Here is a 25,613-nt window from a genome sequence, read left to right as displayed (position 1 = left end):
TATGCCTCAGTTTTTGGAAAAGTAATGTCTGAGAGCTTTTAAAATGAAAATTCAGTGATTTCTGTAGTTCTGTGAAACCTAAATGAAAAGTATTTTTTCTTTTCCAGTCTCCTTTAACATTGGGAACACCAAATCAGGTATCCTTGGGGCAGTTGTGGTTAGAGCTGCTAAAATTTTACACACTGGATTTTGCTTTGGAAGAATATGTCATATGTGTACGGATACAAGATATTTTAACAAGAGAAAACAAAAACTGGCCTAAAAGGCGAATAGCTATTGAAGGTGAGATGATATGTTCTATTTCATTTGGAGAATATGTTTTTGTGCCACTCATCTTTTGTTTCTAATACAGTGTTATAAATTATATCTCTGGCTTTGTAGCACTAGGTTGTCGTTATATATGTCAAGTAAATTCTTTATCAAGTCATGATAGTTTTATAAGATTAATAATTTTAAGGTTTCAAAACTATAAATATATTGTTTGGGTTATTAGCTTATTACATGCCTTTATTTTTATTTAATTCTTTTGAAAATTTTCAAAAATATAGGAAAATAGAGAAATTTCTCAAAATAGTCTTAGAATATTCGTGTAAGTTTCTGTCATAAAGTTATGTTAAAATGTAATTTGAAAATCTGGTTTTTCCATTGTCTTCTAAAGTACCTCATCTCTGTAGAATGTGTAAGTCACTGGAGTGTATATTGAGAACATAATCACTGGTGTTGGAGTAGAGTTGTTTGGTGACAGATGGAAGCTACACTTGGGGAGAGTACAGCGTAACAATAGAGTTGTTGGATCACTATGTTGTGCAGCTGAAACTATAATGTAACATTGTCAGCTATACTTCAAAAACATTTAAAAAAAAAAGTGCCTCAGTTGTTAAATATGGCTAAGCCAAAGAGAAGAGAGATTGATTTGGGAAAAAAAAATTGTTGGTAAAAAAGTTTCACATGAAATCCCAAGAATATTAAGATTTTAGAATGCAAAGTAATAGAACGGTTTCTAGAAAACTTAGATCATGCAGCATTTCACTTTTTACAGATTGGGAACTGAATTTCTGTCCATCATTGTAGTCTGTTTAGACTTTATATTCTTCTGTTCCCTGTCCTCTGTTGGCCTTCTGTAGAACCCACAGATACTCTTATACACTCAAAAATGTACTTAAATCTTATACACTTATATATAGTAAATAAATGAGCTCTAAAGCTTGCAGCTATCATAATTGGTCTTCTCGTCTTTTTCTTTTTCCTCTTCTAGAAGGAGAGCGAAAATATTTGGGTTTAGGTAACATCCTGTAGACTTAGATAACAGCAAAAAGTAACAGATACCCAAACATTAACAGTCTGAAGCCTGCCTGTTAATTCTTTTACTTGGTGATCTTCAGTAGTGGAGAAAATGTGTATCTTTTGGGTGTCATTTGTTTTTTTATATTTATTTATATTATTATATTATATATATTATATTAAATTTTTGTATTTAAAGCTTATAAAATCCAAAAACTGCTAAGCATTTTCGAGATCTTTTATATTTTCTTAATAATGAGGATGTAGTTGTTATAAACCTTTTCAGCATACCCATTTTAGATTGGACCAAATTTAAATTTTGGTTTAATTTTCTTTTTTTTTTAAAGGATTTATTTGTTTATGTAACAAATCACAAGTAGGCAGAGAGCAGAGAGAGAGAGCGGGAAGCAGGCTCCCCGCTGAGCAGAAAGCCAAATGCATTGATGTGGGGCTTGATCCCAGGACCCTGAGATCATGACCTGAGTGGAAGGCAGAGGCTTAACCCACTGAGCCACCCAGGCACCCCAAATTTTACTTTCTTAGATCTCTTTTTTCCTGCTTTTTTATTTTTCCTTATTTCTCCCTTTAATTTTCTGATTTCACTGAAATTAAATATAAAAATCACATTTTTTAACTTGAAGCTTTGAAAATTTTAGATTATATTTTTTTCTTTAAATTGCAAGGAGAATGTAGCTAAAGAATATTGTGACGAGATAAAAATTATGAATGGGTCCTGGAGGAGGCTTGAAAAAGTTCATCTAATGACAGCCTAGGAAGGCATAACAGTCTGCCTTTACCAGTTTTATCATTGGAATTTTTAAATTACTGAGCTGGTGTCCTTGGCCAACCTCTCATTAATTACCCTTGTTATTATTCTTTTCTCTTTTCCCCTTGGCATTTTTATTTTATGACAGAAACAAAGGAAAAGATGTTTGCTGTTTGTATTTCCCATACTCATTTTACAGGAACTCCCACTTAGACTTTAGGTTAGGAAAGGTTTGGGAAATTGTACTCTGCTGATAGTATAGCAGTTCAAATCTGTTTGAGTAAGCTTGGAATTGTAGTTTGTTAGTAGATACTTAGCAACTGACCATTTCCTTTCTTACTAGATCCATTTTCAGTCAAGAGGAATGTTGCACGGAGCTTAAACAGCCAGCTTGTTTATGAATATGTTGTGGAGAGATTCAGGGCAGCTTATCGGTATTTCGCCTGTCCTCAGAGGAAGGGTGGAAATAAATCTACAGTGGATTCCATGAAAAAAGAGAAGGTGAAAATAAGCAATAAGAAACCAGTGAAGTCTGACAGTATGGCATCCAGTTGTTACATTCTACTTGGAGAAAGCACAGAAAAAATAAATGCAGAAAGAGGTCAACCTGATAAATATGATGAAATGGAATGTACATCGCAGAGATGTATTACTGAAGATAACAGTTTGTTGGTAAATGAACCAGATTTGGTTGAACTTGGACAGGAATCTTCCTGTCTTTCTACCAGTGAAGGCAGTGAATTAGAGCCAAAATCAAATAAGAAACAAGATAATTTAGCACCTTCAGAAACTTGTTTAAAAAAGGAACTCAGCCAGTGTAATTGTGTTGATTATAAATCCCCTGACCCAGATGAATCTGTTGGTACAGACTGCAGGTCAAATACAGAAACCGAGAGTTCACATCTCATTGTGAGCACTGACACATCTGCTACCTCTTGCAACTGCAAAGCTACAGAAGATGCTTCTAACCTTAATGATGATGATAACCACCCCACCCAGGAATTATATTATGTGTTTGATAAGTTTATTTTAACCTCTGGCAAGGTAGGATACAGTTTGTAAACAATTTGTAAGATTTTGTGGGTTTTTTTTTTAACAACTGTATTTGTAGTTTTTAGATTCAGAAATGTAAAAATAGCTCCGTGATGGTAGGCTGTTATATTTTGGTGTATATTTTCACTTTTCCTTTTTATATTTTTCCCTGTAGTTGTCTTTAAGGAATGTATATAAAACCCCCAAAGGTTTCAAAACTCTTATTACTAGTTGGTTTATTTCACTTTTTCATATAAAAGGATTCATCAAATATTTTGTGAAAATCAGTTTGTCAGAGGCCGCATGTATTTTAAAATTTTATTTATGCTTATTTTTTCTTCTACAAAGAAGAATATAAGGTTTGTAAATTCTAATAGTATTTTACTTTAAAGTTTTGTTTGTTTTTTTGACATGGGGTGAGTGAATATAAATTTAATAAAGATAGATGAGCAGAAACTAAGATCAGGAACCAAAAATATGAAGAGTCCAGATTCTGTCTCTGCCATTGAGCTTTTCTTTGGGTGTTGGCATATCCTTTATAAATTAATGAAGTCTTAACTTTCCTACTTTTAAAGTGCAATAATCTAAACTTTAACTTGATAAATTGTGGAAATCAAAATACCTCAGTAACAGAAAAGAAGCAGCAACTACTTTGTTAATGAAAGAAAGTTATAACTAAGTCACATAGCTTCAAATATAGTATACATAATTGATATATCAGCACCCAAGATGAAAGATTATATAGATCATGTGTAAACCAAGTAGAATATTTTTTTGAAAACCTAGAAAGTTATCCAGTTTTATTGTTTTTATCAATAACTAGTTATTGACAAGCTTTAAAATTTTTAACCTAATTACTAAACTGTGTTTCTTCATTCTTTGTAAGGATATATCTATTGCATTTTTTTTTTTAGGTTGCAGTATTTAGGACGTGTGGATTGTTGAAAGAATGAATTGAATGAATTAAATGGCAGGTTTTTAGAAAAGCCTCAATTATATAACTGCAGTTTACATTTTTTGTTCTCTATATTTTTTCCCTCTGGAAGTTCCTTTTCTGGAATTTAAATATGTCATTTTAAAAAGTTTTGAAAAGCTAATAAAATTCCTGTGGTATTGGTAATTAGATCATAGCACAGCATTCCAACAAGTAGAGGTTTCTGTATATAATTTGCATCAGAGTTCATGGCTAGGTAAATGTTCATGGTAATCCTGGAGGATGAGGCTCTCTGGGATTTAGGCACTTTACAATAAAGAAAAGAATAATGCTCTTCCTTCACCATATGTTTTGCTCAGCTAGTTGGGATGCATTACTGTTTTAACTACCTGGCTGGTAGTCCTGGAATACATTTTAAATGGTGGTTTGCAATTAACTTTATGGCTGTTGCGTAAAAGTTACTCCTTTTATGAAGTGAAGTTATTTTTTGAGTTCAGCCCTACAGTTTGGTTTCTTGAGTATCTTTCTTTTTTTTTTTTTTTTTTTTTTTTTTTTTTTTTTTTTTTTAAAGATTTTATTTATTTATTTGACAGAGAGAAATCACAAGTAGATAGGCAGGCAGAGAGAGAGAGAGAGAGGGAAGCAGGCTCCCTGCTGAGCAGAGAGCCCGATGCGGGACTCGATCCCAGGACCCTGAGATCATGACCTGAGCCGAAGGCAGCGGCTTAACCCACTGAGCCACCCAGGCGCCCCTCTTGAGTATCTTTCTAATGTAATAAATTGAACCAACTATCCAGGTGAGGGTTTTATAGTTGATTGACTACGAAGATAGATACTGTTTGGAGTGCAATGAAAGGTGCCACTTGAAATTTCTTTATAATCTACTTTGTTATGTTAAAGATCTCAGAGGGTTAAATTAATGCACCTATTCATCTTGGGAGCTGACCGAAATGTTTGCATTAACCCATACTATTGCATCTTCTAGTATTTTCTGTATCGTACATCTCTGGGTAAATCTGATCTTGATAATATCATTTTAGTAGGAAGAAGAGTTAAAGTGGTTGACTTAAAGTATGGTTTTTACATTTAACACTGCATTTAATTAATACTCTCTTGTTTTTTTTTTAAACCGCCTGGAAGTACAGGTTATAAGAATTGATTTACATAAAAGAGTCTTTTTGGACCTGCTTTCTAAGTGATGATGAAGTTCCTCAATAGTTTATTAGATTATTAGATTATTTTTTTACCTTTGTATAGCCACCAACGATAGTATGCAGCATCTGCAAAAAAGATGGCCATTCAAAAAATGATTGTCCAGAGGATTTCAGGAAAATTGATCTAAAACCTCTACCACCAATGACAAATCGATTTCGGGAAATACTTGATTTAGTATGTAAAAGATGTTTTGGTAAGTCTTTCTACTAGAGCTGTTCTGAGTAGATTCTTTCCTTGGTTTTAAATATTTATTTTCTTATTTAAATACAGTTTGCTTACATGTTTTGGTAGAGGTTTTTTGGTCGTTTGTTTGTTTTTCTTGGTAATTTAGAGACCCAGCAACAGACACTAAATGCACAGCACTGTGGTACATGCTAATGGGAATACAGAGTCCGTATTATGTGTTGCTTTTAAAGAGCTTAGACTCTGGATTTGTGCTGTCTAATATGGTAGCCATTATTTAAATTTAATTGAAATAAAAACTAATTTCCTCGTTTTTACTAGCCACATCTCAAGTACTGAGTAGTTACATGTAGCTAGTAGTTAAACGTGGCTGCTGAATTAGACAGTCTAGAAGAACATTTCCATCATTGCAATGCTCTTGCGCAGTTCTGCTCTAGACGGATATATAATATTATGAAAATTGCTGTAATTGGAAGCAGAATATATTATATGCTATAGTAGTGGTAAACAAAATGCAGTACAAACTCAATTAGTTTTAACTGGAGTGGATCTTTTTTAGATTTGGGAGATTATGCACAAAATTATAGGGTGTATAATTTCTTTGGGAGAAGTATTGCCTTGGATTTGGTAGAATAAAAGAAAGATAATAGAGGGAGATAAGGCTATCATATTTTGGGAAGAGCCTTACATACCTTTATTCAACAAACATTCATGGTTACCTGGGATAAACCTTCACTCAGCAAACTTTTTTTTTTTTTTAATTACTTGCTATGTCCCAGATAAGATAAATCTTCTGATGTTGTAGCATTTGGTTCCCCATCATAATATCTTTCCCCTACCTTTTCCTTTCCCAGCCTTTTGCCAGGCAACCACTTACCCTTTTTTAGTTACTATAAATTAGTTTGTATTTTCTAAAGTTCTATATGAATAGAATCACATAGAATATACTCTTTTCTGAGGTGGGATCCCGGCTTCTTTTGTTTAGCGTAATTATTTTGAGATTCATCCATGTTGTGATGTGTGTAAATGTTTCATATTTATTGCTGAGCTGTGTTTCCTTATATGGATGTGCCACAATTTGTTTACCATTCACCTGCTGATTTGTTTCTGACTTTCGGTTGTTACAAATAAATTTGCTCTGTACATTTGTGTGTGGGTCTGGGTAAAAGATACATCCTTTAAGTTCTCTTGGGTAATACCTGGGAGTTGAATAGCTGAATTGTGGCACATTTTTTTCTCCCAGCAGCTTTATTAAGATTTAAGACATTACATTTATTTGTATTCATTCATTCATTTTTATATCTTTATAAATTCATGGATATTTTATACTTTGGGTTATGATCTAATACTACAATGTTGTTCATATTGTTCCACATTTGGCTCTTTTATTTGGTACCCGGGACCTTTAATATACCCCCATCAGTGTGTGGGTTTTTTTTTTGTTTGTTTGTTTTGTTTTGTTTTGTTTTTGTTTTTTTTTGGTTGTTTATTTGTTCTTTTTTTTTTTTTCAAAGCCCTTCCTTACTTTCTGGCACTACAAGATGCTCCAGGCTCATCATGTATATTTTCCTCCCCAGTCCTAGAATTAGATATATATCCAAAGAGCCCTGGTTCCTTTTATTAGAGAATGGAATTAGAAACCAGGATCCAGAAGCGAGGGTGCTTGCTGTTATTGGGTGTTGTTGCTTTTAGGCTCTCTGTGAGTGAGAAAATTATATGTATATACTTAGTATATGTTCGTATCTATAAAAATTTCTGTTATGTGACCATCTTACATTAAGTTAAACATGATTTTGTGCTGATGGCTCCAACTTGAATACATTACCATATAGCTCATTCAAGACTCTTCTGCTTTAAATTTCCCATTCCCTACAATGAGAAATGTGGCTGTCATCATCTGCTTTTTTATTTAATTGTTCCACTTAAATACAGTTGTATAACATTATCAGAACTGTTATCTAATACCCGTATGGGAAATAACTTTATCAGAGTACAGTACTTAGTGTGTATTCCTTTTGCCCTTAGTCTTACAATCTCCACTCATTTTCAAAAAGTTATTTAGGCTAGTACCTTTTCCCTCACTCCCTTGAGTGAAGTTGTCTTACACATGTAGATTATTTTGGTATAGCCTGCATTCTATCCTGAGATTCCCCAACCTCCTAGATGATTTTTTAAATTTGCATACTGTAAAGTTGACTTTGTGGTGCACAGTTTTGTGAATTTTGACAAGTGCGTTGTGTTATTTATTACCATTATAGTATCATACAGAATACTTTCACCACTTAAATAAAAAAAATATACACCTGTAATTCAGCTATAGGTGTACCTCGGAGATACTGTGGGTTAGGTTCCAGACCACTGCAATAAAATGAGTGTTGCAATAAAGTGAGTCAAATGAACTTGTTTCCTAGTGCACATAAAAGTTATGTTTACATTATACTGACATCTGGTAAGTGTGTGTGTGTAATAGCATTATGTCTAAAGAAAAACAATTACTTTAATTAAAAAATACCTTATTGCTAAAAAATGTTAACTATCATCTGAGCTTTGAGTGAATTGTAATCTTTTTGCTTCTAGAGGGTCTTGCCTCAGTATTGGTGACTGTTGACTGACCAGGGTGGCTGTGGCAGTTTCTTTAAATAAGATAACAAGTTTGCCACATTGATTCTTCTGTCATGAATGGTTTCTGTAGCATGTGATGCTGTTAGGTAGCTATTTTGTTCACAGAAGTTCTTTCAAAATTGGAGTCAGTTTTAGCAACTATGTTTATCAACTTTATCAACTAAGTTGATGTAATATTCTAAATCCTTTGTTGTCATTTCAACAGTCTTCATGGTATCTTCAGGAATAGAGTCTATCTCAAGAAACCACTTTCTTTGCTTATCCATTAAAAACAGCTCCTCATCCATTCAATTCGTCTCATGAGATTGCAATAATTCAGTCACGTCTACAGGCTCCATTTCTTATTCTAATTCTCCGGCTCTGCCACATCTGCAGCTACTTCCTCTTCTGAAGTCTCGAACCCCTCACAGTCATCCATGAGGGTTGGAATCAACTTCTAAACTCCCCCTGTTCATGTTACTATTTTGACTTCTTCCCATGAATCATAGATATTCTTAATGGTATCTAGAATGGTGACTCCTCTTCCAAAAGATTTTCTGTTTACTTTACACAGATACATAAGAGATAGCTATAATCTCACAAATGGATTTCTTAATAGGACATGAAAGTTGAAATGACTCCTTGATGCATGAACTGTGGAATAAATAGATGTTGGGTTAGCAGGCATGAAAACAACCCTAATCTTAATGTAGATCTCCGCCAGAGCTCTTGAGTGCCCAGGTGCAATGTCAATGAACAGTAATGTTGAATCTTTTTTTCTGCAATAGGTCTCAGCATTGGGCTTGAAATATTCAGTAAACCATGTTGCAGACAGTTGTGCTGTCATCCTGACTTTGTTCATTTATAAAACACAGGCATAGTAGATTAAGTATAATTCTTAGTGGTTCTAGGATTTTCAGTTTGGTAAATGAGCATTGGCTTTGGCTTAAAGATTCCAGGTACATTAACCCTTAACAAGAGGGTGTCAGCTTGCCATTTGAAGCTTTGAAGACAGGCGTTGATTCTTCCTGTCTAGCTATGGAAGTCCTAGATGGTATCTTCCAGTGTAAGGGTGTTTTGTCTACATTGAAGATCTGTTGTTTAGCGTGGCCACCTTCATTAATATCTCAACTAGATCTATTCTGTCACTTGCTGCTTCACATTGGACTTTTATGATATGCAAGTGGCTTTTTTTCTTAAACCTTATGAGCCCATTTCTGCTAGCTGCAAACTTTTTCTTCTGTAGCTTCCTCACCTCTCTCAGCCTTCATAGAATTGAAGAAAGTTAGGGCCTTGCTCTGAATTAGACTTTGGCTTAAGCGAGTATTGTGGCTAGTTTGATCTTCTATTTAGACCACTCACACTTTCTCCATATGAGCAGTAAGGCTGTTTCATGTTCATTTTTTTTCCTTAAAGTTATTTATTTATTTGAGAGAGAGAGAGAGAGAGAGAGAGAGAGAGAAAGCACAAGCAGGGGAAGTTGCAGAGGGAGAGGGAGAAGCAGGCTCCCCCGAGAAGGGATCTCAGTGCGGGGCTTGATCCAAGGACCTTGAGATCGTGACCTGAAGCTAAGGTAGATGTTTGACTGAGCCACCCAGGTGTCCCTCTTGCTGGTGTTCACTAGAGTAACGTTTTTAATTTCCTTTAAGAACTTTCCTTTTGCTTTCACAACTTGGCTGTTTGGTGAAAGAGGCCTAGCTTTCAGCCTATCTTGACTTTTGATATGCTTTCCTCCCTAAGCTTAATTATTTCTAGCTTTGGATGTAAAGTGAGAGACATGATATATTTTTTTCCCACTTGAATAGTATAGGGGCCATTGTAAGGTTATTAATTGGCCTAATTTTGATATTGTTGTGTCTCAGAATAGAGAGGTCTGAGGAGAGGGAGAGAGATGGGGAGAATGGCCAATTAGTGGAGCATTCAGAACACATACAACATTTATCGGTTAAGTTTGTTGTCTCATTTGGGTACAGTTTGTGACACTCCAGAATAGTTATAGTAGTAACATAAAGGTCACTGATTACAGATCACCATAACAAGTACAGTAATAGTGAAAAGTTTGAAATATGAGAATTACTGGAATGTGACACAGACATAAGGTAAGCAAATGCTGGTTGGAGAAAAGGTGCTTATCAAACTTGCTCAGTGCAGGGTTGCCACAAAAATTCCATTTGTGAAAAAAACACAGTATCTGGGGCAAGAAAGTGAAGTGCAGCAAAATGAGGTATGAAGTATACCTGTATTCAACTTGCAATCCCAGATGCTACATTTGTTTTTCAAAAGCTGAATATTAGTTTAATTTGTTACAGTAAATTACTGCTTTGTTCCCCTTACTGTATTAACTCTTGGGGGTGAGTCTGGAGGAAGAGATTAAAAAAAAAAAAGACTATTCTTGAGACTATGTTGTCTTATTTGGAAAAATAATATGAATATAAAGGAAATAACTAGAAAATTGAATGGCTACTATAAACTGGCAAGTGCTTTAGGGAATAAGAAAATTCACTTAAGTCATTTGAAGGCTGTGGATGGAAGATATGAATCTTGAATCTTGACATGTGGAGCATTCAGAACACATACAACATTTATCGGTTAAGTTTGTTGTCTCATTTGGGTACAGTTTGTGACACTGTACAGTTTGAGGAAACTGGGGCTTGAATGGGTCAGGTGCTTTACATAACAATATTGAGTATAGACTTAAAGGGAGGAAACACAAGCATATGGGAAGAGAGCAGAACTTCTGAAGAAAACAATATTAAAGAATTTATAGAGGTAAATATATTTTGTAGGTATTTCATAGGGAAAATGAATATGTGTGAAATATACATAAACCTATAAAAATTATTTTTCTGCTGTCCCCTGCCCCTTCCTTCCCCAGTAACATTTATGATTTTAAAGTCAGAGAAGTTAATAAATAATGAAATTTTAAGTAAAGAGTTGAGGGTAAAAAATTGAAGACCTTTTCAGATTCCATTTTCCTTACTTTTCTTTTTCCTTTTTCCTTTTTCTTTTTTTTAACTTAGATGAGTTATCACCACCCTTTTCTGAACAACACAACAGGGAGCAAATTTTAATTGGCTTGGAAAAGTTTATTCAAAAAGAATATGATGGTATGTCATATGTTAAAAATTGATTGCTTTTATTATTATAGCCACCTAGTCTGAGTTCTATTTAAAGTGTTCATTGAATGTTATGTTTTAGGTACTATTCTAGGCGCTGGGAATACAGTACCAATACAAAAGGTGAAAACTGCTTTTGGAAAGCTTATATTAAGAAGGGTAGACAGATAGTTAGCTAACAAATAGGTATATAATATAGTATCAGGAAATAATAAATGCTATTAAAATGTAGGAGTTAAAAGGATAGTGATGGGGAAGTTTTCTATACTGTTACGGTAGTTCTTTCTGATAAAGTGACATTTGAAGAGAGCCATGAATAATGTGAGGGAGCAAGTTATATGAATATCCAAGGAGAGAACATTCCAGAGAGTAAGAACAGCAAGTACAGATACCCCAAGATTGAATTATGTTTGTCATGTTTGAAGTCCACACAGGACATCAATGTGGCTGCAGTGGAATGTGTGAGGTAGATTGTAACAGAAAGATGAGGTCTGAGAGGTAGCCTGGAGATTGAATCATTAGCCCTTAGAGGTATTGGTAGAAGGGTTTTAAATTTTGAGTATCTAATAAGAAGCTTCTGGAAGGTTTTAACACTTAAGTGATATGATCTGAGGGAATGAAGTATAGGTCCTTAAGAATAGAAGCAAGGGGAACAATTTAGGAGGCTGTGCATAAGTTCGGATGAGACATATAGTGTTCTGGAAGAGTCGATTAGAAGTGGTTAGAAATAGAACATATTTCGAATGTAGAGTCAGTAGGATTTGCTGATGTTTTACATGGTAAATATGGGAGAAAAAAAGGAGTCAAGGATCATTTCAAGATTGTTACCTCAGTAGTTGGGCGATAGTATTTAATTGAGATAGCAAAATAGAAGGAGTAGACTTGGGGTACAGAGGTGAAGAATCAAGGGTTATGTGGCCAAATATTTTAGAAAAGGATAAAGAGTTGATTTATACATCAGAATGAATTAGTACTTATAAAAGATAATCTGTTATATCCTATAGAATTCCATATTTCATTATATTTGTTAGTATGTAAAGTACTGACCAAATCTAAGTCTGTTATATTAAACTCATGCACATTTTTATTTGCTGATGAACATAGCTTCTTTTATGTCTCTCAGTTGCCTTTTGAAATTTCAAGTTGGACATCAGAACTGAATTGGAGAATTAGGTTTCGAAAATGCAGAATTTCTTACCTAAGTATATAATCTAAAGAATTAATAGCGAGAGAAATCCAATCCAGTTAAGTGACAGCTTGCTTGAAGTGCTACCTGTTATTGAATGACACTAAATATGAAAAGATAACCCTATCATAATTTATATCAAATGGATTAATCATTCACTTTGGGAGAATTAAGTCTATGTATTAAGGTGATATTTGTAAAACTATTGGAATTGTGCCTGAAAAAAACTCGTTCATTTCCAAAAGATAAATCTCCAAATACTGAACTTCACTCTTAGTAGTGATGTGGAGAATGAAGAAAAGTAGATGGATTTATGAGATAGTTAAGTTGAAAGAAATTAATGGACTTGGTGACCGTTTGGATGTAGAAGCTGAGAGGGGGGTGCCGTGAACAGTTGAGTAGATAAAGATACTATTTGCTGAGAATGGGGATTATAAGAGCAATAGTAAATTTGAGGTAAAAAGCTTAAGGCTTAGTTTTGACTTGTTAATTTTATGATGTTTGTAGAAAAGTGGAAAAAGCAGTTGGAAACCAGGGTTGTGGGAACTTAGGCAAGAGGTCTGGGCTTTAGTTGAATATTTTGGGAATTTCTCAGTATATCTGGCAATGGAAGGTATTTAAGCCATAAAAGTAGATAAGATCATCTTGTGTTAGTCCGTTAGTGGGTAATACAAGACTCCTCTTTCCTGCTAATTGTAAAACTTTTTACTTTTGTTTTTCTTTACTTAGAAAAGGCAAGATTGTGCTTATTTGGCTCTTCTAAAAATGGATTTGGATTTCGTGATAGTGATCTGGATATCTGTATGACCCTGGAAGGCCATGAAAATGCAGAGGTAAGAGTTAGTGTTTGGAAAGAGATGTAGAAGTTTATTTTCTTGCAGAATGTATTTTATGCGAGTGTATTTGAAAATTATGTATGTAGTATTGATAAAAGTATGGTGTCATTCTTTGTATAAATATATTAGCAATAATAGTATTTGAAATGTAAAAGCATTTAGCATTTTCATTTTAGAAGACATTCAGATGTCTAAGTAAATAAATTTACTTAAAATTTAGTAATTTTATATCACAAAAAACATGTCACTGAAAGTTAAAAGTGCTTTGTATTGAATTTTTGGAAAAAATTAATACACCATAGAGTTGTAGTTTTTTTCATTGGAACCAATGTGCAGCTGGTGCTACAGATCTCATTTCCTCTGTCTTTTCATATCTCTTCCATTAGGTGATATCTTTGTATCACTAGAAAATAAAAGTGGACATCTAATTTATAAATGGGTTGTGTTGTGCAAGTTAATTGTAATTTGGGGGCACTTAGAACACATTTTTTTCTGTAAAGCAATGTTAACCAATGTTGTGTTCTAGGATAGCTTTTAGAAACTCATTTTGGGTGGGGAGGGGAACTAACATTTACTGAGGCCTCATTTCATTCTTAAAACCACCTTCGAGGTAGATAATTTCCCCCATTTTACAGATGAGGAAACTGAGGCTTTGAGAAATAAACTGACTTGCCCAAGTTCACACAGCTAGTAAATGTTGGAGCCGGGATTCGTACCCAGGTCTGTCTGACTCCACAGTTCATGCTCTTTCCATTGTATCTCACTGCTTCTCTGTAATTTATTTAACCCATAATGTAGCTGAAATATAGTACTAATAGTACAGTAGAATCTAACCTCTACTTTTGGAGTTTCACTGTGAGATGCCAGGAGCAGACCTTCCCCCAGAGCAGTCTTCAGCAGTGAGAGTGGGTACTTATGCTTTCTTTTTTCATGTACCATCAACAGTGGAAACAAGATTGTCCGAGCTCCAGTAAAGAAAGGGACTAATTGCATAGGGAACTATCCCAGGCCTTCCTAACAGCAACTAGAAAGGAGGGGATCCCTATAGTTGCTCCTTCCTTTACCAACATATCTGTTGGAATTTATGTCTCAAAATCAGGGACTGCTTGCAAGATTGGGGTGTGGCCAAGCTTCTGGCATCTGTAGTGGTGTCAGTATAGCCTCTATTATACCATAAAAGAATTCAGCAGAGTAGTGTACCTATGTGTTTCTGAAAATTTTTTCAAAAGGTGGCTTTTAAATTGTTAGAACCAGAGTAAAGATGGCAGAGTACTGATGTCTGTAGATCCTTATTTCTGGCCCTAAGAAATTATTTCTGGTATTAACGTTTTATCAAAAAAAAAAAAAAAAGGAAATATAAGTATTTTAGTTCTTCTTAACTAACTTCTACTCAGTGCCATCTACTGGAAAGAGGCGCCCCTCTCCATTTTGAAGAGCAAGAATTGAAGGAATAGGAAATTATTTTACCCAGGGATGGAGGTTAGGGTTTAGATACCTTCTATATAAAAATGTAATAATCAGATTTCTGATCACTAAGGGTTTGTCTGTTATATATCATCTTTGCCATTCACACTGAAAAGTTGAAGCAATGAAAAAGAATACATTCTCTTCCAGATGAGACATAGTTGAAACTTGTAATTTAGCATAAGTTGTATCCTTGCATAATAAATTTTATTATTTTAATTAGCAATTGTAGATTCCCTTGAAATCTTCAGGTTAAGCTGCACGGTTAAGCTGCAATGATTACTGCTCTCCAGTACCAAAAAGAGCATGTTTGGGATATGCAAATGTGATTTTAGTAGTAAGTGTGGGCACTGATGTATATACTCTTCAGTTTAATCCAGTTAATTTATAATGCCATTATCTTTCCTACTCCTTGTATTGTGGTTATTGTTACCATATCAACTCTGCTGTCTCTGATTTTTTAAGAAATCTATATATTTAAATTTACAGAGGTAAGAATTTTCTTGAAGAAGTAGGTGCTGGTAATTGGATTACTTTTCCTCATCAACATGATGACAAATAAATAGCTCACAGATTTGAAGTGCTTATTTTGTGTCAAGCATGCTGCTGAATGCTTTACATACATGTTTCATGTAATCCTTCCAACTACTTGATAGGGCAGGAATTTATAATTATTTGATTTTATAGACTAGTAATATGAGGCTCCAAGGGGTTAAGGATCTGGTCAAAGTCGCACAGCTAATTAATAATAATTAGTTGAAGACTGAATCCAGGTTTGTTTAAATTCAGAACCCATGTTCTTTTTTGTTTTTTTTTTTAAAGAACCCATGTTCTTAAACACTATTACTGTTTTGCCTTCACCAAATCCATCTCTAGTTATGTATTCACGTATTTGCAAACATTTTTCTCCTGTCTTTGTGCTTCTCACACTTTAATGTGAATGTCAGTTACCTGGGAATCTTGTTAAAATGTAAATTATAATTCGGTAGTTTAGGGTGGGGCCTGAGATTCTGCATTTCCATCGTTTCCAGATGGTAGCCTTACTGCAGGTCTCTAAACCATATACTTTGAGTAGCTTATACCTGGAGATTTTCAATGCTAGTATTAAATGCCTGATTAAAGTGAATTTGCATAAGGCCAAATTGAATTAGACAAACTTTATTATTTGTTTCTTTTGTTTTTTAGAAATTAAACTGTAAAGAAATAATTGAAAATTTGGCAAAAATTCTTAAGAGACATCCAGGTATGAATATGAAGTTACAGCTTTAAAGCAACAAAATATTTTTTAGATTTATGAAAATTATTTAACCTAATGAAGTTTCTGTATTTGTTTGTTTTAAATCAGGTTTAAGAAACATTTTGCCTATAACTACTGCCAAAGTGCCTATAGTAAAATTTGAACATAGACGAAGTGGTTTAGAAGGTGATATCAGTTTATATAATACATTGGTAAGTTTCTCTTTCTGTATAGACCTAGGTATGTTTACACTTGTCATTTTAAAAGCTTATAGGTTAAAAAAAAAAGTTCACAGATCGCTGACTATACATTTATGTTTAAAAGTTTTAAATAGGAGCATTATAAGACAAAAATATTTTTAAGAATCATCTTGATAATTTCCTTCAGATTGAAGATTAGTTTTTGACTCATTTACAGGTATTTTAAGTTTTACAGTTATATATTATATTTGGAGTATATTATGTCTTTTTATCTGATAGATAAGTTTAATACATTTGAAATGTTTTCAGCTATGTAATTTTTTTCAGGCTCAACATAACACAAGAATGCTAGCTACTTATGCAGCTATTGATCCTAGAGTACAGTACTTGGGATATACTATGAAAGTGTTTGCAAAGGTATTTATGAACTAGTTAATGATCTCCTTTGTTATAGTACTCATGATAGTTAAAATGAAATATACTGGTGACAGACTTGTGAAAAATATCTTCTCAGTTTTGTTTATCTGAGCTTTTTAAAGGAAGCACTCAGTAGTAAATGATTTAAGTTTATACTTACTAGAGTAATGTCTTAGTTTTTTTTCCTGTATGTGCTTTATTCCCATGTGTAACACTTTAGTAGATTCTCAGTAGTAAAATTTCTCAATGCAGTAAAGATTTTCAGCCCCAGGTATGAGAATTGGCATATGATGCTACTTAAGAATCTCTGGGTTAAGACATCTGAGATTTCGGTTTACTCATAAATTTTTCTGTCCAAGAAAACAAAAAAATCCCAATGAACTCTTGTTTTTCTCCTATTATAACACTTATAATACTGAATTCTGTTTTCTTTTTTTAGCTAAGTGTGTAAACTCAATGAAGATGGAGGCCCGTGTCCCCAGTTTAGTGTACCTGCTTTATGGGAGCTGCTCAATAAATAGTTAATTTTTTTAATGTGTTGGCGGAAGGCTCCTAGTAGCCAAGTGATTGGTTGCATTTTCATTTTGCTAAATCCACTCTTCTACAACAGGGAGACAGTACTTGTTTAGATATTTCCTATACATGTCTTTGTCAACAGAGGTCATCTTAGAAAAGAGTGGCATTTAGTCACATCCTCAAATTATATTTGATATGGCTAGTTTTCTAGATTTACCTCACAGAATAACTTTAGCATAATGGTTCTGTACTTCAGTGGTGTTGTGGTTTTGAAACTTAAGTCTTTCATGTCAGAGAAATCATTCTTCCCCCTTTTATATATCAGCTAAAGTCTTAGGGGAAGCCTCTGAGGATTCTTTTAGGGTTTATTTTTAATTAAAAATTTTGTTTGGAATAGTCAACTTATTCATGTGGTTCAGAATTCAAAAGGTCTAAAGGGATTTTTGGTGGAAGATCCCCCTTTCACACCTGTCTCCTAGCCAACCAGTGACTCAGCTGGTGTTAAAAGTTTGTTTGTATCCTCCCCAAAATACACCAGTATAAGCAAATACAAAAATTTCCTATCACCTTTTTATAACAGGTACAAATATTCTAAGAAGAGTATTTTGTACTTTGCTTTTCTCACTGATCATAGATAGTGATGATCAGTGAGATACTAATAAGTGAGTATCTCTTGATACTAATTAGTATCTCACTGATTAGTATCAGTGATTATATCAGTGAGATACTAATAATAGATACTAATAAGTACTTCCTGTTAGTACACTAGAGCTTCCTTGTTCTTTTTTTTTTCCTTTCTTGTTCATTTTTAATGGCTACACCCTATTCAGTTGTATAAATAGTCTTCAGTTGTTTAGAACCTGTACTTTATTGAGGAGTCTTAAGTTGTTTCTGACTTTTTGCTGTTGAAGCAGGGTTATGCTTAAAAAAACTTGTTTAGTTATTTCACATATTTTTTGGTGTTTGGTGTGTTTGCAGGATAAATTCTCAGAATTGCTAGTTTAAGTGAGATATACTTTTGTAATTCTGATATTATCAAATTACTCATAGATTTTATGCTAATTTATATAGTCTTCTGTAATGTATGAGAGTGCCTGTTTACCCATCTTCATAATAGTTTGTTATTTAACTTTTGGATATTTGATAGTTTGATGGGTTAAAAAGATAGTATCTCAGAGTAGTCAGTACTTCTGCATAAATAAGATTCTGAAGTTATATTTTCAATCACTGTTTTGTTTCTTCAGCGATGTGACATTGGAGATGCTTCCAGGGGAAGTTTATCTTCATATGCTTATATCCTTATGGTGCTGTACTTTCTGCAGCAGAGAAAACCACCTGTTATCCCAGTTCTCCAAGAGGTAGGTGTTTAAGAAAACTGTAAAAGAGTTTCTTGTGAAAACATTAATCTAAACACAGTAGATCTTGATCAGTTTATGAGGTCATGAAGGATTTTTCTAGCATGGACATCCTAAGTTTTCTTCTTCCCTTAATGAATCACATAATGAATCTTTTTGAAAAATTCATTATGGGAGAATATAGATTACCCAAAGTTTTAGATAAACAAAACAAGTAAGTATCTTTTATAGCTTGTTTGTACTTCATAGTCTTAGAATGCTGCAAATGATTATGAAAGTTTTATAGCCATCCATGAATTCATGCATTATAGTCTTTCAGATGCAAATATAAAGTTTCTTCTCTCCATAGTATTCTCCCTGCTCCTGCCTGACAAGGAACTTTGGTATATTCATGTGTATACTTTGGTTAACTTTGTGAATTTTGGTTGAGAGAAAACCCAAGGAAATTCTTCCTCATCTCTGTAAGGTCATGTTTATTTCATTAAGCATAAGAATGTACATCAGAAGAAACATTATACTCCTATTCATTCAAATTTGGTGACTCATGGATTCCCTTTTTGTAGCCAATTTATACTGTGTAAAATAGGTTTAAAGGGGTTCTTAATCATCCCATCTGTTCCTCCTCATTCTTGGCACAAAGTGTATTTGCAAGTATTAGGGAGAATCCAGTTCTAAGTTCTTAGAAAGATGATTATTTTGAGGTAAGAGAGACACATCAGAATTGTTTGACACATCATATATTCTGACTTTACACAAACCAGTGGTCACAGCAGAGAAGAAAATCACAAAATAAGCAAGCCATACGGTGGATGTTAGATGGCCTTAGTAAGTTTTAAAAAGTTCTAATGAATGCCATGTACTTATAGCAGCATTTATTTCCCATTTTAAATTAACAGTGGAGAAGAAACAAAAATTTCAAATATCCTTTCCTGGCAGAAAATTTTAAGTTGCTAAATCTGTGTTGAGTGATGTGGTTTTTAACAAGGTTGTATATAGTAGGATATTTAAAATTTAAAATGAATTAATGAGGCCTGGCAAGGCCAAGGTCATTCTCTGTATTAGTCTAACTTGTTAAGGCTTTAAATTTGGGTGTCTTAAACGCATTATTATACAGGAATATCGTAGCAGCCATTTACTATGATTTGTTATGACTTTGACAGAAAACTATGATTAACTAAAGTAGCACACAAATTTTGTTTTCAGGGTGGTTTTTCTGTGGGTGATTATATTGTCCATGAATGAGGAGCCATTCAGGCAGTACTATATAATGCAAAGAGCGGGCATGATTTTAGAGCTAGAGCTTACGTGGTCTGATTCCTAATTCTGACATTGTGGCCTTCACTAAGATGCCTGCCACTAGTTTGAGTTTGATCATTAATAATGTAATAATAGTATTGTTTCACTAGTGATCTAAGGAACAGAGAAATCAAATGCCCTTGAATTATAGTAGGTGCTAAAGTAGGTGTTCATAAATGATGCTTGCTTTATCATCATCATTATTATTACTACTACTGTCATTAGCCCTGTATTAATATTATTATTGGAAAAATGTAGGCAGGACTGCGGTAGCCAACTTCAAGAACTCTTCCATTATCTGCTTAACAGTGCTTGATGAAATGAGAGACAGTCCATGGAATGTTTTCCATCATAATGAGCTCTGATTGTGGGGGGCTTTGTGATACATATGAACTGATGATATATGGATTTTTGCTTCTGGCCTTTTTTGCTTGTCATATGGGACCCCATTGTCTTGCTCTGGCATCATTTAAGTATTGGTCATTGACATCGATCAACTTTTAAGGGTAAGGATATGTTTAATGAAGCTGTTGATCTTTGACTCCGTTTATAATTGAACCTAGACTTGAAGTGACTGGGTATAAGTAAGACTCTGCTAAGTGTATTTTTCATGGTTAATAATACAGAGTTCTTTAGGTCAAAAGGAGCTTTCCTAATAAGCAGAATGATTTTGCTGTATTCTAGAAAATCATAAGTAAAAATAAATTTTCATGTAAAAATTCTAAAAGAGGATTAAGCAGTGGTGATCACACTTGATACTATGAACTTCTATGTTTTCTTAGCTTATATTAGCTTAAAAATTACAACTGAATGGATGAATCTTGAGAGCAGTATGCTAAGTGATAAGTGAAGTAAACCAGTCACTAAAGACTAAATATTGTATGATTTCACTTATATAGGGTAGTCAGACTCATAGAAATGGAAAGTGGAATTGTGGTTTTTGGGGCCTAGGAGAGCGGGGAAAGGGGAATTATTGTTTAATAGTTCAGTTTCGTTTTTGCAAGATGAAAAGAATTCTGTGAATGGATGGTGATGATGGTGCTCAACAATATGAGTGTACTTAATGTCACTGAACTGAACACTTGTAAAATTTACCATCATAATCATTTTTGTTTTGTGTATTTTTCAACTAAAAAATTTAAGTATTGCAGTTTAAATATAGCAGCAGATACTAAAGTATTACAATTAAATATGAAAGTAAATATGGAAAACATTCAGGGCCACTCCTTGTACAAATATGATTGTTCATGAGGTTTTAGGGAGGACTGAGTAGAACTCAAAACTCGAGTAAAGCATGATTGGTGTGGAGAGATAGAAATGGAAAGAGAAATTGTGTGTGTGTGTATGTAAGAGAAAGGGGATTAGCAGTAATCCTTCTAAGGGCTGAAACAGTGGAAAGTTAGAAAGTGAAATATGAGAGCTCATTAAAAAAAATAGGCGAATCAGTGTTTAAATACCTTTCAAGGTCTACAGCGTCCCCTTCACTGTGTTACCAGCCAGCATAGTTGGGTTTGGATCATAGATTCTAGTCAAAATAAGAATTATATTAAAAAGAATCAAGGTCTAACAATGTAGCTTATATTATTCCCATGTAATACTTATAATAGCATCAATAAGGGTAAAATATTCTATAATGGTAAAATATTACACTTTGGGTTCTTTAATACCTTCATTTCTTTTTTCAGGGCAGATTTGTTGTAGGTATCAATATCTAATTGCACCCTCTCCCTTGTTTGTTTTATGAAGTGTCAGAATTTATGGTAGATAAGTGGTAACTGTATTTATGTTACACATAAATATAAAAGCAGCTGGGGCGTCTGGGTGGGTCAGTTAAGTGTCTAACTCTTGATTTGGGCTCAGATCATGATCTTAGGGTTGTGAGATAGAGCAGTGAGTTGGGTTCCATTGGGAGTCTGCTTGAGAGTCTCTTTGCCTCTGTCCTTCTGCCCCTCCTCCTTTGCGGGCGCTCACATGCTCACTCGCTCGCTTGCTCTCTTTAAAAAAAAAAAAGACAACTTCTTAGCTTAAGTTTCTGGAAACTTCACCTTTTTGTAAACGTGCTTCCAGAGCATGGCTGTATAAAGAACTTAAACTTGAGGGTGAAATTAGAGGGGCCAGACATGTTAATTTTGCAAATCACTGTGCCATCTAAAATGGAAGGGGTGATGTGGGCCACCTTATCTGATGGTTTGAAAGTATTTTCTGGTAAGCTCTAGGGGCTCATTAGAGTATGTGTGAGAAGTGAGATAAGGAAAAAATTGGGTATATTTTCTCCACTTAAGTTCTGTTAAAGTACCTTTGCTTTTATCTACTTTAAGTTTCCAGAAAGGTTCCATTTTAGGAAAAGATTCTACAGCTTAAAAGAAAAATGAAATTTGAAAACAACTGACCTAATTACTCTATAATCTGTCATTTTCATTGGGATAACAGTGAAGGGTTTAGGAGGGTGATGGTCTTTAGAATCACTACCAGGCAGGACAAAGACTAGAAATGAGGTCTGCTGACTGTGAACGTGTTGTAGCTTTTTACTTTTTAAAGAACTCATCTTAAAGAGATACTTTTCTTCTAGTAAAGGAGCATTATTCCCCCTCCCTTTCCTCACGACAGTGGATTATTATTCATAATCATGAAGATTTTATAGTTTTTATCAAGATGTCAGGAAAAGCTGTCTGATTTTCTCTTTAAAGAAATCAATACCCAGGGCCTTTCAGCATCATCTGATAGAGATAACTGATTAAAAAGTACTGGAGCCTTTCCCCAAAACAAGCAGTTCCATTGATTTCTTTTTGGTGTACAAATCAGTAGATATTATGTATTTCTATATCTATGATCCTTTGATGAAAATGTGGTCTTTGGGACACCTCAGTGGCTCAGTTGACTAAGCAACTGCCTTTGGCTCAGGTCATAATCATGGAGTCCTGGGATTGAGTCCCGCATCGGGCTACCTGCTCAGCCGAGAGTCTCCTTCTCCCTCTGTCCCTCTCCCCTCTCATGTTCTCTCTCTCTCACTCTTAATTCTCTCTCAAATAAATAAGTAAAGAAAATCTTAAAACACAATAAATAAAAATAAATGTGGCTTGCTTTTTTTTTTTTTTCCATTTTACTTCATTAGTCTTGGGCTGGATGTGTTTTGACAGGCCAAATAGATATCATCAAATGTGTCATTTGGAGAGTCTCAAGCTCTTAGGGTATCCTTTCCTACCTTTGATTTTCCAGATACACATCACTTATTAATAACTTGGCATCAAATTATACCATCCTGACATGTTCCTTTTGGAAAGAAATATCTCAATATCTCTTATAGGTACATTCTAATATGATATGAGGATACTTAGACATTTGGATTAGAGGACTTGAAATCTAATAATAAAATTATTTTTACAGATCTTTGATGGAAAACAGATTCCACAGAGAATGGTTGATGGATGGAATGCATTTTTCTTTGATAAAACAGAAGAACTGGTAATTTTTTCATAGTCTTTATGTTATAGAATGCTCACTGATATGTATTAGGATTTGCGTAATTTAATAATTTCACTTATATTTGGAATCCATATTTTGCATGGGTATAGATATCTCTCTCCCTCTGTTTTCTTACCTGTAGAAAAAGCGTTTACCTTCACTTGGAAAGAACACAGAAACATTAGGAGAGCTTTGGTTGGGACTGCTTCGCTTCTATACTGAAGAGTTTGATTTCAAGGAATATGTAATTAGCATTCGGCAGAAAAAGCTGTTGACAACTTTTGAGAAGCAGTGGACATCCAAATGCATTGCAATTGAAGGTAATCATTTAGCTGACATTAACTGAAAAACAAAATGAAACAGAAAGCCGGAGTTTCATTTGGCAAGGAGATAGAAAGGAAAACTGAAAACACATTAGAATTTGGAAGATTCTTCCTCTTGATTTTTATGTTTCTGTCCTTTTATTATTCCCCCTATCCTAATTTCTGTCTTTTTAAAATCTACAACTTTAGAAGAATAATTTGGTGACTTGAATGGTCTGAGTTATAAAGTATTACTCTCTTGGTATGGCTCGTATGGATATTTTATGTTACAGCGAACAGAATTCTTAATTAAAAAATAAACATTTCTTTTCTAGATCCTTTTGACTTGAATCATAACCTTGGTGCTGGAGTTTCTAGAAAAAGTAAGTTTTAAGTTTAGAAATCCCCTGTTTTTAAAGCTTTTACACATTAAGGTCTGCATCTTTATTCTTTCTTCTTTTTTCAATAGTGACCAATTTTATCATGAAGGCATTTATCAATGGAAGGAAGCTTTTTGGTACCCCCTTTTATCCACTCATTGGCAGAGAAGCTGTAAGTTTACATAATTTGGATTCTGAATCTTTTTTCTTAAAGAACTGCCTTTTTGGTGGTACAGTAAGCTTTATCCTATTTCCAAGTTGGTGTTAGAAATAGGGGAAAGAGATGATTATACACTCCCTGTATTTTTTTTTATTGTATTTATCATAGTTCATAATGAGTTATCTATTTGCTAAATTTTGTATATCTATTTGTTTAATTCTTTCTTCTGCCATTAGATTACAGATCCCTGAGGACAATGGTCTATTATGTCTCTTCACCATCTTATCTCCAGTACCTATTAAAATGGTACATTGAGGGTTGCCTGGGTGGCTCAGTGGGTTAAAGCCTCTGCCTTCAGCCCAGGTCATGATCCCAGGGTCCTGGGATCGAGCCCCGCATTGGGCTCTCTGTTTGGTGGGGAGCCTTCTTCCCTTCCTCTCTCTCTGCCTGTCTCTCTGCCTACTTGTGATCTCTGTCTGTCAAATAAATAAATAAAATCTTAAAAAAAAAAAAAAGGTACATTGAATGTACTAAATAAGCATTTGTTGAATGAATGAAAGCAGATAGTCAAGAGTCAGTATCCTTAAATTTTGAATTTGAGGTGCTGCCCACTGCCCTTCTTCCATCTCTGGAAATTTTTATGAAAATATAAACAGAGAGGACAACACCAAAGAAATACTTTCTTACTTGCTAAGACTTCTGCTCTAATTTTGGTGTAGCCCTGGTAACTGAATTTGATGGCATGGAACTGAGAGGATTCTTTTTGCCTGAACTGGGTGGCATAATATTTCCTATTGCTCTTGGTCTCACTCTGTTTTTTGCTTGCTTTCTAGTGGGAGGAGGTCTAAGTTTTATAGAGAAAGAAACTTCAAAGAGAAGCAATCTCAAGAGAGAAACTGTGTCTCTACTATTGCATAACAAATATCCTTGATTTTGTTCAGTACAGTTTATGCACTCTTTCTTTGGGATGTAGGGTAAGAAAAGCAGAAATATCTATAGCTTTTTCCCCTTGCAGCACTGATTCTTGACATTTTTTTATTGCCCTGCCTCTTGGGAGGGGGTGGTAATAACTATAATGGAGAGAAAGAAAATAATAGTAAAATTTGAAATGAGAAGTTGTGTAAGAATAAAATGTCAAACAAAATGAAAATCCAACAATGATTTTACTAACTAATTAAAAAAACAATAAATGAAGAGAGTACAGTCAAATCAAAACAAATTTGATGATGCACTGATAAAGCATTTTACCTGAAAATTGTGGTAATACCAGCTATTAGTGTGTATATATGCATATGTTCTATAGGAACCTAGCAGTTTCGTGTTGTGAGAATTTTTAGTAGACTATTAGAATTCTTAGTAAACTGAAAATGTGTTAATTTTAGTCTATGAATATAAAATTTTAGTAACTTCTTTAAAAAAATTATTTATTTATTTATTTATTTGACAGTGAGAGAGGGAACACAAGGTGGTGGGGAGTGGGAGAAGGAGAAGCAGGTTCCCTGCTGAGCAGGGAGCCTGATTTGGGGCTTGATCCCAGGAGTCTGGGATCATGACCTGAGCTGAAGGCAGAGGCTTTTTTAAAGACTTTATTTATTTATTTGACAGAAAGAGAGATCACAAGTAAGCAAAGAGGCAGGCAGGATGGGGGGCGGGGGTGGGGTGGGAAAGCAGGCT

General features: G+C 34.2%; 1 protein-coding gene across 13 annotated transcripts in view; it reads left to right on the top strand.

Annotated features, from left to right (window-relative positions):
- The window catches only part of TUT4 (terminal uridylyl transferase 4), a 133,595-nt gene that overhangs the window by 86,061 nt on the left and 21,921 nt on the right, over positions 1-25,613 (top strand). For 12 of the 13 annotated variants that reach the window (XM_004774455.3, XM_004774454.3, XM_013046839.2 and 9 more), the window contains exons 12-24: positions 108-282; positions 2,391-3,091; positions 5,271-5,421; positions 11,033-11,119; positions 13,044-13,147; positions 15,800-15,857; positions 15,960-16,063; positions 16,379-16,468; positions 18,229-18,342; positions 23,020-23,097; positions 23,240-23,417; positions 23,735-23,782; positions 23,869-23,951. In XM_004774455.3, the coding sequence (XP_004774512.1) occupies positions 108-282; positions 2,391-3,091; positions 5,271-5,421; positions 11,033-11,119; positions 13,044-13,147; positions 15,800-15,857; positions 15,960-16,063; positions 16,379-16,468; positions 18,229-18,342; positions 23,020-23,097; positions 23,240-23,417; positions 23,735-23,782; positions 23,869-23,951 (1,971 nt within the window). The remainder of the gene's footprint in view (positions 1-107; positions 283-2,390; positions 3,092-5,270; positions 5,422-11,032; positions 11,120-13,043; positions 13,148-15,799; positions 15,858-15,959; positions 16,064-16,378; positions 16,469-18,228; positions 18,343-23,019; positions 23,098-23,239; positions 23,418-23,734; positions 23,783-23,868; positions 23,952-25,613) is intronic. The other variant, XM_045064526.1, reaches the window with a different exon arrangement.

This window comes from Mustela putorius, unplaced genomic scaffold, assembly GCF_011764305.1.
Source record: "Mustela putorius furo isolate JIRA1106 unplaced genomic scaffold, ASM1176430v1.1 tig00003853_pilon_pilon_pilon, whole genome shotgun sequence".
NCBI lineage: Eukaryota > Metazoa > Chordata > Mammalia > Carnivora > Mustelidae > Mustela > Mustela putorius.
This window is presented reverse-complemented; position numbering and strand designations above follow the sequence as displayed.